This window comes from Dacryopinax primogenitus (genome assembly GCF_000292625.1).
Source record: "Dacryopinax primogenitus strain DJM-731 SS1 chromosome Unknown DACRYscaffold_2, whole genome shotgun sequence".
Taxonomy (NCBI): Eukaryota; Fungi; Basidiomycota; class Dacrymycetes; order Dacrymycetales; family Dacrymycetaceae; genus Dacryopinax; species Dacryopinax primogenitus.
The window spans coordinates 86,928-102,617 of NW_024467199.1; the positions used below are offsets into that span (position 1 = coordinate 86,928).

At 52.6% G+C, this 15,690-nt stretch overlaps 6 protein-coding genes across 6 annotated transcripts; 4 read left to right on the forward strand and 2 right to left on the reverse strand.

Annotated features, from left to right (window-relative positions):
* Positions 1–1,793: 1,793 nt before the first annotated feature.
* Positions 1,794–2,580, reverse strand: DACRYDRAFT_13281 (uncharacterized protein; the record flags this gene model as incomplete). Its single annotated transcript, XM_040770969.1, has 3 exons — positions 1,794–2,120; positions 2,171–2,481; positions 2,535–2,580. The coding sequence occupies 3 exons, from the start codon at positions 2,578–2,580 to the stop codon at positions 1,794–1,796; spliced, it is 684 nt and encodes a 227-aa protein (XP_040632068.1).
* Positions 2,581–3,630: 1,050 nt separating this feature from the next.
* DACRYDRAFT_61596 (uncharacterized protein) lies at positions 3,631–5,161 on the forward strand (the record flags this gene model as incomplete). The annotated part of the gene is made up of 3 exons (XM_040775676.1): positions 3,631–4,077; positions 4,133–4,504; positions 4,564–5,161. Coding segments are annotated over exons 1-3 (1,026 nt in total), but the record flags the coding sequence as incomplete, so codon positions are not given.
* Positions 5,162–6,800: 1,639 nt separating this feature from the next.
* Positions 6,801–8,247, forward strand: DACRYDRAFT_74322 (uncharacterized protein; the record flags this gene model as incomplete). Its single annotated transcript, XM_040776060.1, has 5 exons — positions 6,801–6,993; positions 7,047–7,264; positions 7,315–7,899; positions 7,952–8,068; positions 8,121–8,247. The coding sequence occupies 5 exons, from the start codon at positions 6,801–6,803 to the stop codon at positions 8,127–8,129; spliced, it is 1,122 nt and encodes a 373-aa protein (XP_040632070.1). The 3' UTR covers positions 8,130–8,247.
* A 2,324-nt stretch (positions 8,248–10,571) lies between these two features.
* DACRYDRAFT_103672 (uncharacterized protein) lies at positions 10,572–12,762 on the forward strand (the record flags this gene model as incomplete). The annotated part of the gene is made up of 7 exons (XM_040767797.1): positions 10,572–10,696; positions 10,744–10,941; positions 10,993–11,077; positions 11,128–11,281; positions 11,335–11,830; positions 11,879–11,950; positions 12,000–12,762. 7 exons carry the CDS (start codon positions 10,572–10,574, stop codon positions 12,760–12,762), a joined length of 1,893 nt encoding a protein of 630 aa, XP_040632071.1.
* Positions 12,763–13,266: 504 nt separating this feature from the next.
* On the reverse strand, positions 13,267–13,857 carry DACRYDRAFT_19759 (uncharacterized protein). The gene is made up of 4 exons (XM_040771646.1): positions 13,747–13,857; positions 13,577–13,692; positions 13,389–13,526; positions 13,267–13,331 (listed from the first exon to the last, which is right to left on the reverse strand). Exons 1-3 carry the CDS (start codon positions 13,758–13,760, stop codon positions 13,477–13,479), a joined length of 180 nt encoding a protein of 59 aa, XP_040632072.1. The 5' UTR covers positions 13,761–13,857; the 3' UTR covers positions 13,267–13,331; positions 13,389–13,476.
* Positions 13,858–14,566: 709 nt separating this feature from the next.
* DACRYDRAFT_113366 (uncharacterized protein) lies at positions 14,567–15,684 on the forward strand. The gene is made up of 2 exons (XM_040769617.1): positions 14,567–15,207; positions 15,260–15,684. The coding sequence occupies exons 1-2, from the start codon at positions 14,659–14,661 to the stop codon at positions 15,671–15,673; spliced, it is 963 nt and encodes a 320-aa protein (XP_040632073.1). The 5' UTR covers positions 14,567–14,658; the 3' UTR covers positions 15,674–15,684.
* The last annotated feature ends 6 nt before the right edge of the window (positions 15,685–15,690 follow it).

Genomic DNA, 15,690 nt, shown 5'->3' on the forward strand with positions numbered 1-15,690 from the left:
CACAGGAATTATCATTCGGATCCTCTCAGCACAGCGATGCTACCCACCAGTGGGATCGAGGAGGCGCCGGACTCGAATTTTGCCATTCTTGATAGGAGCAGAGTTCGTTTGCAGGAGATCGTCCATTTGCGCTACCTGAGGCACCTGCCTTTTGATCTCTCGCTTTATATACGACCTCCCCCCACAAGTGCCGGAAGATCATGGCTACATCGACCGCCAATCAGTGCCCATTCCCAGGTCTTTGATTGTCGACAAGGCCAGTCTACACTGCCGATCAATTGCCGTCTTTCCCGTGGCTCGTCTCGCCCATGCCGGGTTTCCGTATCATCAGAAACCTGCCCGCACCATATATTGCGCGATTCCTTTTACCCAGCTCATCTCTAAGTCTGCTCTTATCGGCGTCAGCCTGTACGAAAAAGGGTCGTTGTTGTCCACGTGTCACCACCTGTACCAGAACAACCGGATGAACGAAGAAACGCCTGGATACGCTCCGACAATAATCTCATCACTGCTTACTCTGCAAAGGATATTATATCAAGTCCGCACAGCCAACGGCTCACGCCGTTGAGGGATCCTCCAAAAAAAGCCCGCTGTGGAGGTCTGTGATTGCCCAAATGAAGGTGTGGCGCATCCTACATCCTTCGACTAAAGGATGAGGAGGGTAGCTCGAACGTTGCCGTTAGAGAAATGCACAGCGCATGAGGTGCGCCCCTCGCCGTATCACCCCCTTATACTATGGAGATCCGTCTTCTACGACGTAAGGGTAGGTATGAGAAGGTAGTGGACGTGTCTACTCTGAGAGACCTGAGGACAACCTAGATAAGTTTCAACAGAGATTCTGAGAGATGCTGAGGTACTCCGTTTCCTTTCTGGATCTGTATTACTCGTGTGAGAAGTCTTTACGGCAGAATTTGAAATGATTACGGAAGAGACGACTGGTTCTACGTGGTAATAAAATTCCGGTACTTGTAGAACAGGGGATCTGTCACCCTTCGACCCTTCGATAATTCATGGACACTAACAGACAGAAGCTCCGTTTCCCATTGTCGTAACAAGTTTTCAGACACCAGAACTCGCGGGCATCGGCCCACTCCTTGCCAGCTGTGACCCACAGCACTCTGCTGGCGAGGATACGAGACATCGACGATGACAAGGATGGGGTCGAAACGACTCCTTGGAACATCGCCTCAGCGAGACGGATGCGCACATGTAAAAATAATGCCATGTTAATTGCCCACTCCACACTCCCCTGCCTGCTGCTCGTAGCAATACCCATGCTTCTTCCCTACTTGGGCAAGACTGTCATCAATCTTCCTTAGGGACCCGACTGCCGTTTTGGAACAAAGATCCTTAGGAAATGGCGATCAGAGGTTGGACGAAATACTGGAGAATTATCAATGATGTTCCGGCGGAAAGCATCTAATCTTTGTTGATCCGCTGATGTCGGGTGCTTCTTCCTCTTTCAAGGTCCCGCATTGCTGATGCTTGTCGTTCACGAGGGCCCTGCACTGAAATGGTTTTGCAAGAGGACAATCCTGACTGCGCAGTTCATCTGTTGGGTGTCAAGGAAGCCTTATGCTGTGGGCATTCTTCTAGCCATGTTGCCTCATCCAAAGCGTTACACATGACGGGTTGGTATCCTTTTTTGCGCGGCCAGGTCGAAAGCAGATTCTTGATTTCGTTCATCAGATCCTAGTCATCGATAATTACATATTGGACATAGGAGCTCCTCGGAGAGGTAGAGCGCGCCACATCATGGATATCGTTGCCGAAAAAATCGCTCCCTCGGCGTCTCACAGTGACGCGATTGGGGGGCGAGGCAGCTCCATACACCAGAACATATACTTTTTGTCCTCATACTTGCTTTCGAACTCTTCCTCGCCCCTTATCTCTGCTCCCCAGCTCTTGTACATCGCAGGACCGTTAGGGTTTGCCGTCTCCCAGACGAGACGCTCTCCACTCGCGAGGGCTTTCCTGGCACCGATTTCGAACAAAGCTCGGCCGATGCCTTGTCGTTGGTGTGATGGCACGACACAAAGGATTTGGAGTCCCCACGCATCGTTAAGTACGGTCGCACCTCCGAATGACTGTGCACAGAAAGCGCCACCCTCGGGTATGAACTGTGCATGTTATACGTTTAGTTTGGCATTTCTCTAATAGCGCGACTCACGCTACTCATGATCCACTCCGCAAGCCCAGGCTCAAGCATCACGAGATACTCATCCCATTTCGCTACCTCGCGCTGCTTCTCGCTGCTCATGAACTCTACTCCGGGCGGCCACCAGATTGACGCGCCGACCATCTTGCCCTCTAATTCTGCGATCCATACGAGTCCCTCCACGCACCCTGCATTGACGAAGCAACTAGTGAGCTTTTCATATAACGGGAGGTTGGACAGCTGCCCGCCGGAGATGGCGGAGACGTGAGGGTCTTGGGCATAGGCTTCCATGACTACCTGAGTCAATGTGCTCCGCTCCGCCGCTGGAAGACACGGTCAGCCGTACACTTAGTATGCGCAAGAAGAGTATGCGCACGCGTAGCATCGACCAATTGGCGGATCTTGAACTTGCTGGGCAACATGTTGGGACAGGAGCACTAGGTGGGCCCATCCAATGCTCCTTGGGTTTATGAACCCGGCGAGTCGTTTGTCACGGAGGCCGCATGTAAGCACTGTTCGCCTAGCGTTGACATCCGAATGACTTATCAACTCGTTTGACCACAAGGCTTTAGGTATGGGCCGCCGCAGGACGCGTCGGAAGTACTAAGCATGAAGCCCAACACAAGCCCAGCCATCAAAGCCCAGCATATTCAGCTGTGCGGACCCTGCTTAGCCATCCTCGCCGGTTTCAAGCCGAATATGTCTCTCCCTGTACGTCTAATCGTGTGCTTCGCCCATGACGAAAGAGACGGGGTAATTTCGGTGGTTTGTTGCGCGCACCATAATATGGCCGAGTGAGACGTCGGGGAGCGGAGGTGATATCCGTCAGCAGATATTCGTCAACACTATTATTGAATATCAATCCACTTAATTTCATGCTTTACCACAAGATCCATTGCGCACCATTGAGCAATATGTACTCTTGAGTATCAATGGCACTCCCGGTCCCAATCCGTCTCCTGATGACGCTTGTGCCATGAGACGGCCACCGATCTTTCGTTTCAGGTGAAAATCACTCCTCGCAGCTTGCGGACAACCCCCATGCATTTTCTCTCCGTCCTTGGTTGTCAACCTCGCATATATCGCCCGCACCTGCTCGTGTTCCACGGGCGCAAGCCATGCGAGGCACGCGAGTGTCGATTCCATTCATGACAACATACTGGAGGTATAGCCCTTGATATGCTGATATATATCAGACAAGTTGTTCAACAAGTTGATGCCATTGAGCTATAGGAACATGAATAGCAGGGATGCAGACAGCTTGAGCGCATCATCTGAGCAAGTCAGCAGAGTTAAAGTCGGTGATAAGGCTGAGCGGAGTTAGGGTAACGGAACCAGAATGAGCGCTCTCTCAACAGCCGCCGCCCTTGAACGGTGTTCATAATCCTCAAAGCATTGACGAAGTTGCACAATGGATCTTCCCAATCCCTTCTTCCCACCACCACCTTCCGTCGACCACCACCACATGAATGAAGAGATTATTATAGTCGACGAGCCGGGCCATTCTCCACCCCCTCTCCCATTCCCACCCGCACCTCTCCTCTCGCCAACCAACCGTCCGCTTCGCCTGCGACACAGGCCCCAACCCCGAGCAGCGCCTTTCGAGCCAGCAGCTGGACCCTCTGGTCGAGTGACGCGCGCGTCCACTCATGCTGCTCATGCTGCTGCCCGAGCACCCAAAAAACTCAAGGTTCGCCTAGGCACTACCGCCCAACAACAACAAGCGACCAACTCCGTCTATTCTGCTGGCAATAGTTTCCTAGGGCCTTATGATCGGGAACTGGATAGCAGCGACGAGGATTTGACATTCGAGGAGCAGTTTATTCTCAGAGTACCAGAGGAGGGTGGGTTGGCGGAAGAGATGAGGAAGAGGGTGCAGAGGAAGGATGTGGGGGAGGACGTGTGGTTCCGATTCAAAGGTATGCCCTCGCATTATCCCGTAACAATCAAGGGTATTCTGACATTGGTACAAAGATTCTCGAAGAGCAATGTTTCATCTCGGTACTCAAACCTACCCAGCCAAACTCGTGGATCTGCCAAGTATTATCGAGTCGCAGAAAACCCTTAACAGCAGACAACTCTACAAGACTGCAGACATCTGTCAGATGCTTCTCGTCGAACCCCAAGCACTTGATTCTACCAACCTCGGGACAGGTGCGGGAGGAGGAGGCGAGAAAAGCTTCAATCTGGAAGAATTTATTTACCCACACGGGATCACCCCACCATTGAAGTGGGTGCGGAAAAGGAGATTTAGGAAGCGAATCAACCGGATGACGATCGAGAGTGTGGAGCAGGAAGTGGAGAGGCTACTCGAGGTAGACGCGAAGGCCCTGGAAGTCGAATTTGGTACGTGTTCCCCAAATGTGCGCGCCGCACCACAGGACATGTATGCTGACATATATTAGATATTCTGGAGAACGTAGATCCAGATATGTCAGACTCTGAATTCGAACCTCGTGCGATGGATGCAGCCACCCCCGGCTCTGCGATGGGCGAGGATGGGTATGCAGAGTCAGGAACCGGCCGGCCGGGCGAGGACGGGGAGGAGGAAGAAGAGGACGAGATGGATATGGAGCTCGCAGCGGAGATCGATCGTGCCTTTGAGGAAGAGGCTGCGTCTGATTCTGAAGAGGAAGTTGGGGGACAGAGGGAAGTTGGCGAGAGCGAGTCAGAAACGGGAAGCGAGGAAGAATCTGAGGAGGAGGAGTATGAGTCGGACGAGTCGGGAGAAGAAGACGAAGAGGAAGAAGAGGCTGAGGAAGCTGATGCTGGTGGAGAACGGCAGAGGCGGCGGTTGCTCGCCGAAGAGATCGCAGACCTGGAGCGTGCTTGCGAGCGGAAAGCGGCCGAGGTTGCGCGTGCAGGAAATCCTGTAATCAAGAAGCGACTCGAGGACGTGTTAGGCAAGTTGACACGAGATCTGGAGATGAGGAGAGCACAGAGGGAGGAGATGAGACGAGGCAGAGAGGAACGGAGGAGGGTTAGACGCGAGGTAAAGAAAGCGGCAGAGGAGGAGGAAAGGGAGGAGCAGGAGAGAGAGGAGAGGGAGAGGGGCGAGAGGGAGCCTGTGAGCAGTCCTGTGCTGGCTGCTAGCGCCGCGGGAGAGCAGCAGACCGGGGAGTTGACCGCGCCTGTGGTTGTGGTTCCCCCACCAGCACCTGCTGCGTGAGTTGTCTAATTTGTTGGAGTACTTATACTGTTGTATTAGCCCAAGTAATTCGGAGTTGTTCCTGCTTTTCCAGTGAACGAATCGTGATTGTGCTCCAGACAACACGTTGTACAAAAGACACCGTGCAGAAGAATAGAAGACGCACCTGGCCCTGCTGGTTATACCTCTCCTTCTTTCCCTGACCTTCCTTAAAAGGGAGAGCAGGTCCAAAGGCCAATTCAAGAATCAGGGCTGATGATTCTCAGAAATCGTCTGCGGTCGCTGAGGAGACTCGCTTATAACGGGGTCGTTCACTATCAGGAGCGTCGATGTTCCCCTCTCCCTCCCGACAACATCAAGGTGACTATGGCAACTTCCAAGAATTCACTGCTCCATATCCGGCGGCTTGTTAACCCTACAGGTTGGCTACGTTGCCTTCTGCTGTGTTGCGTCTCGCTAACCCAGTTCACAGAGGCCGAACTCGCCGGTGTCCTCCGGGTGATGCGCCTCGCCTTCTGTACCGACCCCATCATCTCCCTCGTCCTGGCACATGACCTCTCCAAGGAACGACTCGATGCCCTGCATAAAGGCTTTGTGACTCCCGCATTGGCAGAGGGAGAGGGGGAGGTGTGGGTCGCTGAGAGGGAAGTGGTAGTTGGAGCGTCGCATGGGGAAACAAGGAGGGAAAGGGAGATTGTGGGACAGGTCGCGTGGTATTTGCCTGGGAATCATATAGGGGAAGATGACGAACACTGGCGTGAGCTCGTACGACTGCTAGGCAAAGAACAAGGCGATTGGTTCCTTCAACATGTGTGCATTGTCACTTCCTCGAGGGAGTTGCTGACATTGAATACACAGTTCATACCTCTCCTCGACAAGGGGTGGGATCCGATCCTGCCCAATAAAGGCAACAAGTTGGAAGACGCATATCATGTTCTGATTCTATCTGTCCTCCCTGGATTTCAGAACCGTGGCCTTTTCGCCGCCCTCACCTTGCCCGTGATATCGCGCGCTCTTGCGGAGGGCAGGCGGGTGCTGGGGGAAGCGACGAGTGCGGAGAACATGAGCAAATATGCGCATATGGGGGCCAAGAACCTTGCTGTGGAAGTGGTCGAAAGGACCTGGGAAGACGGGAGGGTCGAAAGCACGAATTTATTCCCCTTCGAGATCGTACCAGAGGCGATTAGGGGCAATCCATATTGGAGCAGAGGGGTAAAGTTCGCCAAGTTATGAACGGCGTCTAGAGCCCCTCTGTTGACCTGCCACACATTCTGCTGTGTGAATGCTGTAGGCATATATCCCTCTGTGAAAGGCGTCGATCTTTGTACCTCTAATTGAGCAGGTATCCCAGTACAGACCGTGCCATTCCATCAATCTATTATGATGACAAAGAACTCGGAACTGCGGCTCCGAGGCTTAAAAGTCCCCCGTGTTTAAGATGAGACTGAACATCAGGGAAAAGTATCAGCACCTTGAGCCAACTCTGCGCGCACTATGCGTCACCCCCCAACGCTGGTACATCTCCTCCTCCTCTTCCTACCTCTCCTTGTCAAGTCCCAGTCTCAGCGTGCGCTCAAGCACCTCACCGATGGCCAGCTTCGCACACTCGCAAAGCCCGACGCTATCACCCAGCTCGACCCAAAGAACGCGAATGGTCATCTGGCAAAGGTGTTGATCCCACGACCGCGTGCGCTCTCTCCTCCTCAGTGTTTCTTCGTTTCTGCTGCTTACTTAGTGCAGCGGACACGGCGAATAACACCTTGGTACGGAATTACATCGTTCAGCATTTCCGGACGCTGCAGTGGGACGTCGAAGAGGATACATTTAGGGACAACACGCCGTACGGAGAGAAACAGTTCACGAACATCATCGCGACGAAGGACAAGTACGCTGCAGGCAGGCTCCTTCTAACTGCGCACTTTGACTCCAAGTTTTTCCCCTCGTTCCCGCAAAACCAGGTACGTCACGAGTCCTGCCTTGTGCTTGAGCAGAACCTGATGTGTTGCAGTTCGTTGGAGCGACGGACTCTGCTGCTCCGTGCGCGATCCTACTGGACCTCGTCTCCGTTCTCAACCCCTACTTCCCCACGCCATCCAATAAACCCCATTCAGGCACTACCCTCCAAGTAGTGTTCTTCGACGGGGAAGAAGCGTACAAAGAATGGACCGCGACCGACTCAACGTACGGCTCGCGGCACCTAGCGGAAAAATGGAGCGAAACTTACGTCCAGACTCCGTCCGCGTTTGTCCCTGCTGAGAACGTACTAAGTACGATCGAGCACCTCGTTTTGCTTGACCTGCTCGGTGCGGCCAGCCCGCTCATCTCCTCTTACTTTCCCGACACAGCCTGGCTATTCGACGCGCTCGTCTCCTCCCAGACACGGCTCGCCGAGCATGGGCTTTTAGACACCCCCGAGCTCGTGGGGGGGGACAAGAACAAGGGGAAATGGGGAGACTGGGACAGCTTTTTCGTTCCTCGGAGCAATGCCATACCCTGGCATATAGAGGACGACCATATCCCATTCCTGAAGAGGGGTGTGCCAATATTGCATGTCATCGCGAGCCCGTTCCCGAGGGTATGGCATACGCTTTCGGTGCGTTTGCGCAATGTATGCTTTCCTCCTCGTGAGGCGCTGACGAGCGTAGGACGACGCTTCTGCCCTCGACCTCCCGACACTTAAGAGATGGAACCTCATCTTCCGGGTATTCACGGCTGAGTATCTGGGGCTTGCGATACCTGAACAGGGAAGGCATGAGGAGCTCGTGAGTCCTTTTTCTTGAGTTCGGGGGCGGAGATAGACTGAACTAGTGAAAGCGCGCTTAGGGCGAAGGTGCCACCTGGGAAACGGGGGTGGAGGGGTGATGATGGGATTGGGGGATTTGTATAACATCTGAACTGGCGGAGACAGGCTGGTAGAAATGAAGTGGAGAGCTTGGCTCAGTAGATACCTCGGCAAAGTTACCCTTTCTCATATCAGCATCTGCTGCGGTCCCAAAAAGGATCGGTCACTGCATCAATCGCAAGTGGCATCATCTGAGAAGATCAAGTTAGCGTCCACCCAGCGTCGCGCCCAATCAACTTCCTGCTAATCACGGTTCCAGAATCTTCGTCAGAAGCTGATTATCTGGGAGTACCGAGTATCACCCAGGCGGGCATAACGAGAGATGGGTGATTAACTCTGCAAGTGAACATCAACTAGCTTTCTGTCATTCATTATTCACGCGATCCTTCCCATGCTCTTCACCGCAATGGACAACCACAATCCCCACTTTGTCAATAGGAGCTACTGATATGCTGCGGAATCGTACTGGCATCGTCTGGGCTACAAAGTGTCGGCAACGAGCATCGTAATTTCTCCGTGGTTTCGAGGACCTCAAGCTAGAAATGGCACCTCCCAAGGATCCCCGCTCCATATCCGACGACTCATCAACCCCTCTGGTTCGTCCCGCTTTACTGTTATCCTTTCTGTTCCTGAACCCAACATTCAGATGCGGAAATCGCTGCGGTCCTCCGGGACATGCGCCTCGCCTTCCAAGCAGACCCCATCGTTTCCCTCGTCCTGGCGAATGACCTCTCCCCAGAGCGAGTCGATGCCATGCATATGGGGTTTATTACCCCTGCATTGGTAGAGGGAGACGGGGAGGTGTGGGTAGCTGAAAGGGATGTGGTGGTTCAAGGTGTGCACAAAGAGGCACGAACGGAGAGGGAGATCGTGGCACAGGCGGTGTGGTATCTGCCCGGGAATCGTATCGGGGAGAAGGGAGAGGGAGAAGGATGGGAAGTTTTCCTTGGGCTGTTGGGACGAGAGCAGGCAGATTGGTTCCTCCATTATGTGCGAATTTGCGCCCTCTTTGCATAGATCTCTCTCTCATCAAACGCAGTTCATGTCTCTACTTGAGAAGATGTGGGATCCAATCCTTCCGAACAAAAGCGACAGAATGGAAGATGCCTATCACTGCCAGATCATTTCCGTCCTCCCTGGACTTCACAACCGCGGTCTGCTAGCCGCCCTCACGTCGTCCGTGATCGCGCGCGCCCTATCAGAAGGCAAGCGTGTTCTGGGGGAAGCTACAAGCGAGGAGAACTTGAGCAAGTACATCCATATGGGGGGAAGGAAACTGGGAATGCAAGATTTTGAGAGGAAATGGCCAGACGGGAGGATCGGGAGAGCAAAGCTATTTCCATTCGAGGTCATCCCAGAGGAATTCACCAAAAACCCATATTGGACCAGAGGAAAGAAGGCACTCACCAAGTTGTGATCAGATAACAAATTGACATTCATGTACCATGCTGTGCTGGATACCACCACTGATTCGAGGCAGGACGTTACGCAGAGACTGTGTTTCTATTGCCTGCCAACACCGGTCAGTAGCACGCCTTCGTTATCAGAACGTAACGTCTCCCTCTGGCTTTCGCAAATCCATGGTCCGGATCTCGAATTCCTTCCCTTCTGCTTCTCCAGTCCCCTCATACTTATCTTTCCCCAGGGACTTCGCTCCCGACTTCCCATACTTGGCTATATTAACTGCATTACTCTAATGGAGTCCTCCACTTGTTCCGCTGCATAATGATCAGCATGAGAGCCGCTGTGTACGATGGATACGTACGAGTTGGGTTGGACAAATGCCTGACGGGATAGGTGGTGGATGGCATTCAACCCTAGTGCAGCAAGGTGATAGAGATAGGACAGATAAAACAACATCAATATGAGCTGTTTGCACGCATTATCATAGGGCCATCGTTATCAACTGCGCAAGTACAGCACCACGGCTTAGCGTCGCCCAGCAAGTTCCAGTCGGGCATTCCATTTGATAACAGCCTGAGAGCAACAGTTGCACCATGAGACGGTTAACCGGAGCAAGGGAGATATTGACTCCAGCAGTTAATGGCGATGATAACAATCAATACTTTTCTTCGACATCGAAAGACACGAGGAGATCTATATCTTGAACATGGGCAACGATGGATGGGGACGAGAAGGGATCAAGCGCTGTTTCTATCAGTCAGCATACCACATGGGGAGTCGGCCGGCGGCTGCTTCAGACCATATCGGCAAAGGCTGCATTTCCAGTATATCAAAGAACCTTTTCTAGTACGAGTCGCTCCAATTTGGACATCAGCACTGTAATAACAAACAGAATACAGTTTTTAGTGATCCTTCTTGAATGTCAAGTGAATGAACCGGTCCAAGCAAGTAGATGTGTGACGCGTCGTGGAAAGCGTCCCCACAGACTCTTTCCCACGACACGTCGCCAATTGGCGCCCATGTCATCTATATCTCGCTTAAAGTCGTTCTTCAAGCCATCTGCAGGGAACGACAAACATGTTGCACGACTGCAGCGGCGAAAACGTATCTATACATCCATAGGGCGCGTCTCACCATACCTGCAGTGAGTCCGCTCAAGAGTGCTAGGGAGGCATTCTGACTTTCGTGTAGACTGGCATGCTACCTGATTGGCATACTATGGATCTTCGCTATTCCTTTGACTGAGCTTGGGAAGGGAACATATGTGGATGAGAACGCGCTGCAGCCTGGGCAGGTCAGCACATATTGGGATTGGGCGGAGGTGCATGCTGCGGATCGGTTTTTGGTGGTGCTTGAGGGCATGAGAGAAGCAAATGCTAGCCATCAGGAGTGCGTTCCCAACATCGGAGTGCAAACCAAATACTAATAATTTACCAACAGGAGGGCGGCATGGTTGAAGACCAAGTTCCTGGAACTGGGAATATCAACCGACACGCAGGCATATACATTTAGCACGTCTTTTGGCGTTCGTCGACGTTGCTCATTTACAAGGAAACTCCTCTGACGATGCAATAGGAAGTGCATGGCGTGAACACATATGCTTTTCATTCATCACCACGTACCTCTGGAGCGGAGGCGATGATCATTGCTGCGTCTTGGACGAGCCTTACTGGGGATCCCAACTTGCGAGGCGTGGCAACTGTGCTAGCTTTAGCGGGTTTCCTCACACGTATGCACTACAAACGCTCCTGAACAACTAGGATGAATACTGATGGTCAGCAGGTTACACCCACTGGGCAAAAGATCTCGTGTTCGTCATTTCCGATGGTTACCAGGATGGCATGGAAGCCTTCCTCTCGACGTACTATGGTCATGAGCCAAAAACGCTGTCCGTCCAACCCCTCACCTTCGACAGTGAAGTAGTCTGGACGGCACTCTCTATCGACTATCCCGGGCATTCGTTTTCGCATCTCGGGCTGTTCTTCGAGGGTCTGAATGGCCGCCTGCCCAACCAAGACCTCTTTGTATGCGCACAAGTCATCGCACGCTGGACTGGTGGTGTACCCGTGATACTACACAACACCCTGGATGAGCTGCGTCCGGACATACCTATGCCCGATTGGCTGCAGTGGTCGGGCGCCGCGGGCAATTGGGTGTGGAGGGAGATCGTCAACAGACGAGCGCTCAAGGAGTGGGAGTATAGGGCAGGAAACGTGGCAGAACAAGCAGGATGGATGGCCACTGGACGGGCGAGTGGAGTGCATGGCGTGTTTCATCAGTATGTGTGCCGAATTGTCAGTCGATCCGATCTGATCACCTGCTATAGATTCAGAGTCGACGCGATTACCCTATTTGCCAGGCCTGCGACGGGTCCTCACGGTTTCCACTCATTGGGAAAGTGCGTATGATCGACTCCATAGTAGAGGACTTTATTCATGGAAATCCAGACTGACGGAATCTCTCCTGCGAACAATGAACAACTTGCTTGAGCGACTTCACGCATCATTCTTCTTCTATCTTCTATCCTCACCGTCAACATTCCTGAAGATCGGCTCCTACCTACCGTGCTCGGTACTCATCGGTGTAGGGTGTATGATTGGTGGTCTCCGTGGGTATGTCGATCTCGGATGGGAACGGTGGTACTCTCAAAAAGCCAACGATACGAAATGGCTGAAGCGGCCACGGCGCTTGATGGAAGGCGTTGGTGCTCTCTCTGCAGTCGCCTCCGTCGGTGCAGTAGCATACCTCCACGCGAGCAGCAGATTATTCGCCCCAATGCTTGCCGCTACCTCCCCTCTCCCCCTTCTGCCAGTGATCCTCACCTTCTCGCTGCTTCCCCCTTTCATCGTCCTTCTCCGACCCGACTCAAAAGCAACCGCTCCACTGGCTCCGATGGTCAAGACATGTCTTCTGTTCTCCCTCGCCTTGCTCATCGCACCGCTAAGCATGCTCAACTTCCCTCTATCGCTCTTCTTCGCCCTCCTCGCAATCCCACTCTCCCTCATAAATCCCTCGTCTGGGCTCCTGCCCTTTCTCCTACTCGCACTGCTAAATCCCGCTATGCTGCTGCTATTCCAGAACGGACGAGACGCGATTCGAATAGCTGTTTGGGACTGGCAGGTATTAGGCGCATATGCGCTTCCTCTCGCTTGCCTGATCTGGATGCCTCTGGTTTGGGTTGCACAGGCCGTTTGTATAATTCAAGAATAGATTGGTCAAACTTCCTGGATGTCCTTTTATGTTGTCTCTTCTTTGCTGGCTAAATCATCCGAGGATCAGATCCTATTCCCAAGTGCGAGAGTCGCCAACACGACAGTCCTTCGCAACTGTATGGATCAGAATCAGACCTTCCACATACAGTTCAGGAACAGATTCGAGTCCTGGCGTATCATCACGAATTTATCCACAAATTGCGATGAGTCCGACCCTCACATATCAGTTTCCCTGGCCGAACAATGCGTCATTATCACTGTCATCATATCACCTTCGAACACTTCAGACGCTCGTGGATCGTTCTATAACCCTTGCCGTTACCAGCTGAGTCATATAGAAAGACAGAAGCTTTAGATTTCGGCGGTGATATTACATCAGATGTGCTGATTGTCGCATACTTTCTCGGAGCACCAACGATGGCAGTTCTTCCTTGAAGAATGTCCCTTGTAACTTCATAGGTTATCTATCATACGCGGGCGAGAACGGGGACATCGCTCATCTGGCGTCGATGCTGTGCGGCGCCGGTTCATCTCGTTCTCCTGTTTGCTCAATCACGAGCACAGAAGGCATCTGGAACAGCACCCGAACCATTACAAAGCTGATGTGATTCCTTTTTTACCCAGACATTGATCAATGGCATTTGATAGTGACAAGGTACAATGCACATATGGATCCAAAACTCTCGGCTGTCTTAATGCTTGTCGAGCAACTTTAGTAAAGTGCTGAGGCTCGGCAGTGGAAAAGCTGCGGCCCGCTGGAATGTCAGTTATTCTCTATCCATTCCTTTTTATAGCTCTCAATACACCATAAGTGGTCTTTCTTTGGCTTAACAGCCGTCGATATACACCGCCGTCCTCCGATAAAGAGCATTTTGCGAGAATCTCGGATCGAAAGCCGTTGCATATCCCAACGACCATTGAACCCGAGGTGGAGGCCTTCCGCACAAACAGAAGCCCTGCCTTTCTGAGCTTACTGCGCTAGTTTTGACGACCCATGAAGGGTAAAGAAATCCCGCGAAGCGATCTATTGTCGTGAAAAGGGAAGCTCTGGATACGAGCTACATTGTGGGCATTTAGAGAGATCGAACACCACGGGAACGGTGACAACCCTTTGCGCAGACCCGAGCTAAAGAGCGAAGTTTCGTCTTCTGATCATGATCTTCTCTAGCGTATCCTCAAGATGCGATTTTTTCCCATCACGCTGAGTTTTCCATGTACCTTATTTGCTGATTGATTTGACCAATATTGTTGATCATTGTCGGGTGTTCCAGCTTGGATCTGCATGACCGGTACTGTGCATAGTCAGGCATGCATGCCCTATACATGGGATTCGCACGTCATTTTCACCTCGAAGTGAAACGCGGAACATTTTGTGCTGAACAGACTGACAGTGACTTGACGGAAGTTGAAGTGAAGCCGGCATATGGGGTTTTACGTTCGAGTTTACAAAGCCAAAAGACCCGTTTTGGGCTGTGTTCATCAATCCAGATCCGGGATTGGACGAGACCAACGCGAGTTGCCATAAGCGTAATGTATGTCGCGTGAGAAACAGGAATGTTTGGAATTCATTGTCGTTTGTCGTTACGGCATCAATGTGTCACTCCTCGTTTCATATTGTTATCGCCAGGGTCCGGTCAACCGGATGACTATAACTGGGAAGTTCGAACATTGGTGGATAGGCTTGGTGGCAAGAGGGGCGCAGCCTCAGTGTTGGGAAGCATGATGGAGGCGAGGGCGTACCTCAGGCACCAGAGAAAGCACGCATGTGCCAAGCGACTGCATCAGCACAGCGCAGGAGGAAGGGAAGTGTAAGCAGGTGGCAACGGTTGTCGGGTTCTAGTGGAAAGCCATCGAGGGAATTTGAGGAGCGGAAGAACTTCCCTTACGATGGCAGATGATGGTAAGCCAGGGTGGAAGGGGAAAAGATACAAATACCTCTTGGATTGCTCTGCGAATCCTCGAGGAGCAGGAGCATCTCACACGCACAGATCGTCGAGATATTCAGTTCACAATGTCGTCGGTTCCTTCTGTCGAGGCCGCCTCGTCCTCCTCGACTCCCGCATCAGTACCCGAGCCGGAGATCTCCATCCGCCGACTTCTCTCCCCTACGCCTTCTGAAGTGCAAGCAGCACTCGAAGTCCTCCGTATCTCCTTCTCCAAGAGTGCCTTCTTTGCTGCCATCTTGGGAGGAAATGTGAGCCCAGAACGGATGGCAGCAGCGCACGAGCTCTTCCTACGAGCTGCGTTGGTGAGGGGTGAAGGAGAGGTCTGGATTGCCGAGTCGTTCTTCCCCGAAGAGCCGGAGAAGAAAGAGGTCGTCGGTGCCGTGCTGTGGTTCTTGCCTGGGACGGAGTTCTTAGCGACTGAGAAGCAGAGGAAAGCTGCAAGATGGGAGGAGTTTGCACGCATGCTGGGCGTCCAATCGCGTTGGTTGACAGACTACGTTCGTCCTCACACCATGATGGACCATTGTTTTCGTGCTGATAGCGTAACAGTACCTTCCGCGAATAGACGCCTTCTGGACACGCGCCCTCCCGTACGGCCCTTCGCACCTCGAATCCTACGAACTATGCAAGCTCGCTGTCCTCCCCAACTCGCACAACGCGGGTATCGCCTCCCTTCTCGTTTGGCCTGTCCTCTCCCGCGCAGTGCGAGAGGGTAAAAGAGTGGTAGGGGAGACGACGAGCGAGGGGAACGTTAGCAAGTACCTGCGTGTCGGAGGTCAGCAGGTGGGAGAAGAACGTTTTTACGCATTTGACGCGCGTGGGCGGCCGACGGAAGAAGGAGAGCCGGCATTCCGCATTTGGGGATTGGAATTCCAGCTTGGACAAGTTGGGAATGGACATTGGAGTAGGACGAACGAGAGAGATGAGCAGAATGAGAAGGGAATAACGAGGGCATGTCTGTGAGTGAGGAGGGGAGTATA